At 39.2% G+C, this 10,965-nt stretch overlaps 1 protein-coding gene and 1 long non-coding RNA gene across 3 annotated transcripts in view; one reads left to right on the plus strand and one right to left on the minus strand.

Annotated features, from left to right (window-relative positions):
• Positions 1-10,965, plus strand: part of SH3KBP1 (SH3 domain containing kinase binding protein 1) — a 260,100-nt gene that overhangs the window by 114,424 nt on the left and 134,711 nt on the right. The window contains 1 exon segment of the mRNA XM_042458735.1: positions 3,136-3,210. Within this exon segment, the coding sequence (XP_042314669.1) occupies positions 3,136-3,210 (75 nt within the window).
• LOC121926099 overlaps positions 1-10,965 on the minus strand; it is a 135,328-nt gene that overhangs the window by 38,766 nt on the left and 85,597 nt on the right. The gene's annotated exons all lie outside the window — the stretch shown is intronic.

Consider the following 10,965-nt stretch of genomic DNA (forward strand, 5'->3'; position numbering starts at 1 on the left):
ATAATAATAATAATAATAATAATAATAATAATAATAATAATAATAATTTATTTATAGCCCGCCCAATCACAAGGAATCCAGGCGGGTTACAACAGTAAAAATAAAGAAAATAAAATATAATAAATAAATAAAATACAATAAAATTAAAGAGAGCAAAGTGAGTACATTCACAGTTAGGCCTGATGGAAGTTGGGCCTCTCTTTTTCACTCCCTCTCAGGTCTGATGATGTTGTCATGGAGGGAGGGCTCTTCTTCTTGAGGCAAGGATTTTATTTTAATTAATTTTAATTTAATTCTTCTCATTAAATTTAAGAGAAGAATTGGTGGACAGAGTGACATAAGTCACAGTAGATGGGGAGTAGAACTAGGTAGGGAAGGCCTGCCAGAAGAGATCCGTCTTAAGAGCCTTCTTAAAGGCTGTAAGAGTAGAAATGTCACGGATCTCCTTCGGCAGGTCATTCTATAGCTTCGGAGCTGCGATGGAAAAGGCCCTCTGGGTGACTGAACTTAGCCTAGATTTTATTGGCTGAAGTAGATTCTTCCCCGAGGACCTTAGAGTGCGGGACGGACAGTATGGAAGTAGGCGATCTCTTAAGTATTCTGGATTTATGTTAATTTATGTTGACCATAAAGATGCACTGGAGGGCCTAGAGAGTGCTAAAGAAGTGTTCTCTCAGATAAATATATAATGTTTTGGTTTCTTTATTTGCGGTTTTTCCACTTTCACAGAAGTCTTGTTCCCCTAACCCCAGCAGAAGAGTGTGGAGGGCCCACTGTAGATGTCATTTATATTCCACATAAATTTTAAAGGAGTTACATGCTTATAAGACAGCTCTTCTTTTAACACATGGTAACACTGAATGAAGCGTAGATCCCTATAGAAGTGTGGTGCTTCCAAGGTAATACACTTTCACTCTGATCATAGAGGTTAAATGTTTCATCTTAGTTCAGAAAAGAAATAGACAGGCCTCCCATTCTTCCTTCCTTTTTTTCTTTTCTTGTTTGAGAGAGAGACGGGTGACAGCTGTAGCCCTTTTTTGTTTGAAGAAAACAAAAGCCAGTTTTTGTTTACTCCTAGGGCTTTTTTTTTTAGACAAATGTGTGTTTATATAATTGCACTATGATTTATAGTGTTGATTATCCTTTGTAATGCTGTTACAAGAGAGACATCAGTGAAACTACTTTAGCATCTAAAAATGCAAAGGTTTTTTTTAATCTCCTCAGAGGCTTTACTACAGCAAAAATGGTACAATATGCATGTGTGACTTCTGGAAAAACAGCCACTTGTCTTGTTCCACTTCTCCCATCATAATGACTAATGCATCTTACCTATGCACTGACATCCTGACATTATGCTTTATAATCCTAGTCTATAATCTGTCATGGTTTGATCCATTACATCATGACATGGGTAAATTATAATAGATATTGCAGATGGGAAGGTAAAGACTACAGATGCTGTAAACATGTAGTTCTAGCTTCATCTGGCAACATTCATGTTATCTTTAGCACACTGGCAGGCAGATAAATTGTGCTACTTTCTTTCTGTTGTGTTTAGGTTTATCATGCTGTTCCCATGCCTGTTTGTATAATAAAATGTATCCATAGTGAAAATATTGTCAAGATCCAGCTGTCTCACACTTTTTCTGTCATCTTCAAGGAACTTTATTAAAATAATAGACACTTATACAGTTTAACAGTGATCCTTACAATAGCCCTATAAAGCAAGAGGTAGGAATGAAGCAGGGATGTAGTTTGTCTACAACTTCAAGTACATTCATAGCAAAGATGAGATTTTAACCAGGATTTTCTGAACCATAGCACAGCCCTTTAGCCATTACCCTATACTAGCTCTGATGACTTTTGATGTTTAGCCAGGGAAATTGTCATGAATATATACCTAGTCTCTTCAAATATACATACAAATACTTACCAAGATTGCATAGCTTCTGAAGAACCATGTATATCTAAAGAATTCACTGAATGCTTGACTCAAAGTATCCAACATCCCAACTCTACCACTCAGACTTCACTTCTGAGTATCCCTTAACATCCTACAATAGTGTGTAGACTACCTAGAAACAGTGAAAACAGCACTTACAGGGGAAAAGTGTGTCTCTTGTGCCAGGTAAAAAAGTTAAGATATTTCATTTCCTGGACTTGCTTTTAGAAGACTTTTTTCAGGTACAATATTACTATCTATTTAAATAAATAGTTCTTCACTAAAGAAAACATAAATTTAATATTTTACTATTGGTGCATCAGTTTTGAACAACATTTGAACTTGTCAACAAGCTATTTTTTTTAGACACACTGTTGAATTTTCAAAAAACGTATCCAGGGATAGCCTCACTGGCCATGTAGCAAAGTACAGTAACATGCAAAGTCCAGAAAACAGTTATGCCTTTATTGACCAACCAAATAATTAATAAATGAAATAATCATTATACTTATGAATGACTGAAAGTAATTTAGTTAAAATGTGTTCAGTTAGTCATTTTATATATATACCACTCCCCCCCCCCCAATTGCGTGAGTCAAGGTGGCTTGAAGAATAAAAAGAAATAGAAATATATAAAGAGGTAATAAGTATTCTGTATAGCAGAATAAAAATTTGAGAGAAAATATACAGAAGACTAGGCATGGGGAGTGGAGGAATCCAGCCTTGTGTAAATGGACATCCATCTGTACAATAGAACTTTGTCTTCCTTCTTTTGCACCCTTCTTCTTATATCCTCCCAAATCTTTTCCAGTGTTGTATTTGTGTGGGGTGAGTGGGAGGCAGAATTGGGCACAATAGCAATGTGTTGAGTATCAAATACTGAGAAGAAAAGTGTAGACCTCCATCTATATTTGGCTTTTTAGTCATACATCTATAGTTGTAATTTTGCTTACCTGTCTGTTACATATAATTAGAAATGATGTGATAACCATTCATTTTATGACATAATCCTTGGTAAAATGTTTACTTTCCTGTGTGAAATGCCTAGGTTGAGTCTTCTGGAAATATTTTGCTAACGAAGCTTTCAATGCAGAGCAAAAATTAAAAATATTCCTCTCCTTTCTTTTATTGTTATTCGATCCTCCTGTTCCCCCTTTTTGTTTTGCTTTCCTTTTCTTTCATTCTGCTGTCAGGAAAGTCTGCCTTTGAAGGGGCAATTCTGTATAAGGTGGCACCAACAAAGATTGACAGCTACAGACGATATAACAGTGAGTTAATTAAAAGAAAAAGAGGGAATGCTAAGCTGAAGCTGCTCCTTGGTTCTATGAAATATCATCTGCTATTGAAGTAATGTCCACCCATTGCTCTGAGTCTTGGCTACTCTGTATATTTGTCTGTGAGCTGAAATAAGTCCAGTTTGCTTCCAGTTCCACAGCACATATGTACTGAGAACGTATGCTATTTACTTTCAGCATGTGTATGTTTGTATGTGCAATGTTGGAAAATACCCAAAGATGTATGGAGCTCTGTTGGATATTTAATTTCACCGCTTACCAGGTTGCTGTTACAGGCTCACATCTTTGAAGGGCCTATAAAGCAGAATAATATGTGCGCTTTGCATGCAGAAAAGCTAATGTTCAATTCCTTGTTTCCATTTTAAAGGTTCTTTGATTGCAGTGCTTGAAACCTTTTACAGCTGCTGCTAGTTGGGGTAGACAGTGTGCCAATGGAGTAGACTAGCTGTGGGCAACTGTAATGGGTCTGGGGGGCACTCTTCTGTCCATGGGTCCTTCTGGAGGCCATAGGGACTGCCAAAATTGCAGAAATGAAGGGCTTCCAAGAGAGGCATTCCACCCATTTTGGGCCAACAAAGGGTGGTCCAACAACTCTGGAAAAGTTTAGAGCTACAAAAACAACCTTTGGGATTCCTGAGCTACACTTTGCCTATTACTGAAGTAGACAGTGAACTAGGCAGACCAATTGTTTGTACTTATGTAAGGTAATGTCATATGTCTAAATGGGAGATCATAGAATCATAGAATCGTAGAGTTGGAATGTTTGATTAACTCGTTGGGCATCAAAGTTTTTGGGTTTTGGTGGGGGGGAGGTGTTGTGTGGGGTTTTTTTAAATTATTTTATTGTCAGGAAGTATTGTCCTCAGGAGTAATCTGTTAATGTCTGAATGCTGGAGATAGAGTTGGAGCAAAAAGTGGATGGAAAAGTGGATTATTTAGCGTCTTTTTTTAAAAGCTCAGTATATGTTCTAATCTTAGCAATTATAGTCTTGTTTTATGTGGTTCTTACTCGTGAACTGGGGCAGTTTAGTAACAGCCAAATGCATTAGAAGATGATAGCAAAGGACTAAATCCAATTAGAATAGTTGCTAGTGCCAACTGACGTAAACCCATTGAATCATTGCTGAATGATACATCAACACTAAATGTAAAATTCCCATTGATGGAATAGATACTACCAGTTGGATCCAATTGGATTTTACCTATTTTGGAGATTTTCCGGAGCATTTCTAAAATTGATTTATTTAATTTGTATCTTGCCTTTCTCCTACCATGAGATCTTGGAAAAATTACCAAGCTAGGTATAATTGCCATTCTCACCACAGCCTCAGAAGTGCTTCCAGATAACCGGTCTGCATAGATTTTGCTGAAGCAAGATTTCCCTACTGGTTGGATTTTCACTGCAAAATGTCTATTAAATAATGTATAGTTGAAAGAAGTGCTGCTATTTCATTTACAAAATATAACAAAAAATATCACTGATTTCTTATACATTTTTCACTTACTTACCCATTAAATCATGCATATCCCTTAAACCTCACTGCTTTCTGAAATACTGGATAATGTAAATGTAATGAAACACTGATAAACACATGCAGAAAGGACAGTTATTTTGATTTTAAAAATAGCATGGAAACAGATAGTGCTGGGAATATGGCAGAAGAACAGATATAAAGAGATGAAAACCCATCCTCAAACTACAGAAAATTATATTTAGACTCTGAATGGATGAAGTAATGATTTTTTTCTTTTGTGATGTTTCTTCGTGTAGTGAAGTAAGGGAATCCTATAGGCTCAAAGAAAATTTAAAAGCAAAACAGAAGATATAAACATTATACTGCCAATATAATAATCTTTTGTTACATTAATGTGGAAAACAAAGTCTGATTAAATTAGATTTAAAAAAATCAGATTCGTGTTCTGTGACACTACTAATGACGGCACATGATCCTCTTTTTTCATCACTGAAAGCAAACCAGTAACATCGGATTGTCATGTCTTTTTCTTTTTCAAATTATGTACAACTTCTCCTTCCCTATTACATTTTTTATTAAGATTTATAGAGATGGTAACAGAAAATTACCATTTTGCATTTGTTAGGATTGCAGGTTAGTATTTAAAAGGGATAGTTTTGGAAATTCACCACCACAACATCTAGGTTTTAAGATGATCTTGGAATTCTGCCATTGGCTTGCAAGACCATTTCATCTGAGAAGAATCTTGAGCTTTGCTTGTAGTCAATACTTGCCAAATTTTCCTCCACACAAACTATTAATTATTACATATTTGTGTTTTGCTGTAGTTCTTGGCTTCATTAATTTGTGCAAGTCAACTAGTCCTATATGTGAAAGCAACTTACCATGAATTACCTTATCCTTGGCAGTGGATTATATCAGGTCATTCTAGGGTGGTTGATCCATGGTTGGGTCTTAGCTCACCTGGGAGAAGTGGCCTCTTTCCTCAACAGTTCTACAGCTGCTAGGGTAGACCCATTGAATAATTGCAGTTTATATAAATGTAAATTTACATTTAAATGAATGATAGGAGGTAGACTCAAGAATGGAAAACACAAGGTGGGACGGACTGGAGTGAACTGGACAGGCTTTGAAGGGGGGCATCTAGAGAATAATAACTGGAGGGACAAGGAGTAATGTAATAAACAGCTACTGGGCAGCATCAATAGTGGCAGGTGACACTAATGCAAGATCTCACAGTGAGAACAGCAGTTGAATCCACAGCTAACACAGGAAGGCACAGGTAAACCTCCCTGCGAGACTCTCTCACCAAGAAAACCCTATGATGAGGACAACTCCAAATAAACAAAAGTACTATGGGACTTGAGCATCCGTGGATTTTGGTATCCTCAAGGGGGTCTGGAACAGATCCCCCACGGATACCGAGGGCCCACTGTATAATAACCAGTGCAGAGAAATAGAAGAAAACAACAACAAAGGAAGAACAAGAGACCTCTTTCACAAGATCTGAGAACTCAAACTGAAGTTCAAACCAAGGGCAAGGATTCTGTATGATCAGAAGAGGAACATACTATGAAAACAAGATGAAATAAAAAGACGATGGAAGCAATACACAGAAGAACTATATAAAAAAGATAAACAAATAATTAATACAGGGAATGTATTAATGCCCCAACCACCTCATTAGAGCTCCAGCAGTATATAAAAAGCAATCATAGAATTTAGAGAGTACAGGTTAAAATTCAGAAAATATGCATCGGTGAAAAGGTTAAAATACTTGAGGATTTAAAAGATGTGAAGAAAGAATAGCATTGAGAAGGAAGAGGTTTATTGTTGTTTGCATTAAGATCTGTTGGAAAATTGGGACTGAAGAAGACAGTGAAATGGTACAATAATCCCCAATTGGCAGTCTCCACATGATCTTTTCTACATTTCTCCGTATGATCTCTTTCTACACATCTTATATCAATGATATATGTGAATTGTAACAGTAATTGGTGGTATTATCACAGTACACAACAACAAAAAATAATTTTTGTAATACCTTAACTACCTTCTCTGTACATTAGAAAAGGGGATTAGGACTAGCTTTAAATCCCCTCCAATTTGGTTTGTTGGGCATGAAATAAAATATTTTAAATAAAAATAATTAATAAATTTAAAAAATATATTTGCAAAAAATGTAGTGGAAACATCCCCCACACTCCCAGATGCCATTTTGGGGGATTTTTTTACACCTTGGGGGCCACAAAAATGGCCACAAGGGGGCACACTTTGGCCACCTCTGACCTAGGAGGAAAGTAATGTGTAATTTGTCTTAGGACTGGAGGAAAGCAAAGCAGGGGCGGTTGTCTGTGTAGATGTTCCCTAAAGCAAACGCAAAGTAACTTAACTCCCTCTCCTCTTTCTCATAGCTCAGGGTAGGGAACATCAGTTTCATCTAATGTGTATGTGAAGCATCTTATTCCTTGGTGGCATAACTTGCTGGGTTTAATATTCTGTGTACAAGGTAACCCTTTCATGCTGGTGACAAGCTGTGTCAGGACATTTGTGAATATGCTTGTCCTCCATGCACCCATTTTTCTTGCCTATGCAATTATTGCAGAAGCCTTTGAAGGAAAATTGGGGAGGGGGGACTGATCTTGATGCATGTTGAATTTGTTTGCTCAGAAGGATGTTTTGTATGCAGCCATAGCAATAAGATACCTATTTTCTGTGAAGATGTTCTGTGCTTTTCAGGAAAAACAAGTTATCTTCTAAGTTAATATAAATGAAATTAGTCTTTTTCACTAAAGCTAGTGAAGCCAATCAAGCCGCCTGTCTTGGTTTATTGTATTCGTACTCAGGGTGTGGATATGTGCCTTTCTAACAAGATTGCCTCAGCTAGAGAGGAATGTAATTAAATGCATTGGCAGAGATACAGTATATTTGCTTGCATGTTTGATTAACTACTATTTCGCTTTCTACTTCTTCCTTAAATAAGGTATAATTTTGATTGCATAACTGCTTTGATATGAGTCATACCCGTAAAAGGTCCAATATATATTATAAATTAACTTCAAATACCATTTGAATAAGATTAATATAACAGCAGGCTCAGTACTTCATTAGTTTTCTTATATACATATACATATACTGCTGTTTGTATGTGTGTTCATGTGTTTGTGTAACTATACAAATTCTCATTGCACCATTCAAAAGTAATTTCTTGAATTTTCAATAACTCCTTTCTTTGGGCTTTTACAGAAGTGTGAAACAAGGTAATCCTAATTGTCTTGGTATGGAAAATACAATATCTACTCCTGTATGTATTTCCCCCCATTTATAAGCTATAATAGACCCATCTTCTCCTATATAAACCTTCACATACACCAACATCATCAGCTGAGATCCTGGTGGGGATGCCCCCACTTTTACAAGTTAAATAGATGCCACTGAGGATATAGCTTTTTTGTTGTGTTGCCCTAGCTATGGAGGGCAATCCTCAAGCATATTCAATTTCTGTCCACACTGTTGTTCTGTAGAAACTAGGTGGAAATTATACTGTTCTCAGGATTGTTGATGCCATTTATTTGTGGAATTGTTTGTGGCTCTAACCCGTTCCTTATTGCTCAGTCTAACTGTGGTACTTTGTATTATGATAGTCTTATATCTAATCTGTTTTAGAGACCATTGGTGGAAAGGTTGGGTGTTACTATTTTAATTAAAATAAATTTTAAACTTGCAATATAGAGCTGTCACTAAAATAAAAAGGTGAGATGTAACAAACCTTGCATCAAAACAATACTTTCAAAATTGCTGTCTGCCTTCAAGTCATTTCCAATTTAGGGTAACTCTTTCTTGATAACTTTAGGGTAACTCTTTCTTGGTAAGATTTGCACAGAGTGTGTTTGCCATTGCTCTAGGGTGGAGAGAGTATGACATCCATGACCAAGTGAAAATTTGAATCCTGGTCTCCAGAGCTGTAGTCCAGTGCTCAAACCATTACACCATGCTGGTTCTCAATTAAACAATACAGTACTCTAAAGAATATTGAAGCTCTAAGATGCCATTTACAGTAGGTAGTAGTTAAGCCAGTGTTAAGGCAAACATCTCTGCTGTATCCAGATAGAAGTCTCTTTATAGTTGGTTAGTCGTCCTTTCAATAATAGGAAGAAGACTTAGAAGAAGAAGACCGGCCACTAATGCTGGCCTGGGGGGCAGAGTTGGGGTGGGGTGTCTGCACAATGCACACCCCGACTCTTCCCCCAGGCTGGTGTGATGTTGCAAGCTGCACTGCACAGTGTCATGGTTCTCTTCTGGCTCTGCATCTACATGATGCAGTGTTGAAAAGCTGCAGTGCCAGCAGCTATGGTGCCCTTTTCAGGGCGCAAAAAGGAGCCACTTTTTGTGGTTCCTTTTTGCACCACAGAAAAGTGAGTTCGGGGCCACAGCATGTAGTTGCCACAGCCCTGATCCATTGCTAAAAGGAGAGGTCTATACAGCCCCTTTGTCCACACACTCACAATTGTTGTGTAGGTAGATACCTCATGCCAGTTATTAAATTCTGCATTAGCACAGATAAATGGATGACCATTTTCTTCCATATAAAATTACAGAAGGATTTATTTCAATTAGAATGTTTCATATTGTAATCTTATACATCTCCTGGATTATTTTTAGCTGTGTATCATAAAGCTATCCTGACATCGGCCAGAAGAAACAAGCCATGCTATTTAAATAGATCACACAGTATATTTAAATGAAGTATTCACATGAGACAGTTTTTAAAAAAAAATTCATTAGTGTTTTTGACTTTGGGCCAAAACACACTGCAGAAATAATCCAAGCAATTGGACTTGATGGCCCTTGAGATCTCTTCCAACTTTGTGATTCTGTGATTCTATGGTTGAGACTACTTTAACTGCCCTGTCTCAGGGCTGGGGAATCCTGGGAATTGTAGTTTCTTGTGGCACCAGAGCTCTCTGACAGGGAAGGCTAAATGTCTTACAAAACTACAATTCCCAGAAATCCCTAGCATTGAATCCTAGCAGTTAGGCTTGCCATAACCCGGTGGGAGGCGTGACTCCCCCGATTTCTAGGGGCGTTCCCGGTCACGTCACGCCCTTGGGTGGCTGCCCGGCTCCTGGCCCTGCTGCATCCCTATATTGTGATGGGCTGGAGCTGGCAGACGAGGGCTCTGCTGCTCTGCCTTGCCCCTATTGGCCAGCCCTCCCAAGGAGCAGGCTTAGTCAGGGAGGGCAACAAGGCGCGAGGAGGAGGAGCAGGGCCAGGCAGGTCGGCAGCAGCAGTGGCCCCCGCCCATCCAGGCAGGCCGCTGGGAGAGGGGAGGAAAGGGCCCTGGCCTCTGGGACAGCCCGGCCTGGGGAAGAAAAGGGCCCTTTCCTGGACCCCCTGCCCCCCAGCCCTTCTCCTCCTCCTCCTGCTCTTGCAAGGAAGGGGCTCTGAAGCGCCAGGAGAGCTGCCTCACTAAAGGGGAGGGGTGCCTCAGGGACCCATCCGTCGGAGAGGAAGAGGAGGAAGAGCCTCGGCATTTAGACTCAGAAGAGGAGGAAGGGGCTGGCACCCGGGAGAGGCAAGAGGGCACCTTCCAGGCCCCTCCTGGGCCCCAGGCTCCCCCCAGGATCGCCCCCATCGGACATTGGAAGCCCCCTCCCCAAGGCCCCCCAAACACACCCCCCTCTCCTCTCTAACCCTCTCTCTGACTCCCTCTCCCCCTGTTACCCCACTTTAACTGAGCCCTCTCTAACCCCCTTCTATCTACCTCCTTCTCTCCATCTAAACTCCCCTCCAAACCCTCTCTATCTACTCCCCCTCTCTCTAACCCAGTGATCCCCAAACTGTGCTCTTGAAGTAATTTTGGACTTCAGCTCCCAGAATCTCAGACTATTGGGTAACATGTGTGAGGCTTCTGGGAGTTGAAGTCCAAAATCTCTTAAAGGACACAGTTTGGGAAACCACTGCTCTAACCCCCTTATTTAATAATAATAATAATAATAGGATTTATTTATATACCACCCAATCACTGGGATTCTGAGCGGTTTGTGAAATTAACAGCCAAACTACACAGGCAAATCAGCTCCTGGCACTGAACAAGCAGAGCTCTGCTCTGGAGCCACAACAAACTACATTTCCCAGAATTCCATAGCATTGATCCAGGACAGTTAAAGTACTGTCAGACTGGGTTATTTCTGCAGTGTGTATGTAGTCTGAGAGCCCTGCAGAGAGAACAACTCTGGTGCTTTAGAATTTA

The sequence above is a fragment of the Sceloporus undulatus genome, chromosome 3 (assembly GCF_019175285.1).
Source record: "Sceloporus undulatus isolate JIND9_A2432 ecotype Alabama chromosome 3, SceUnd_v1.1, whole genome shotgun sequence".
NCBI lineage: Eukaryota > Metazoa > Chordata > Lepidosauria > Squamata > Phrynosomatidae > Sceloporus > Sceloporus undulatus.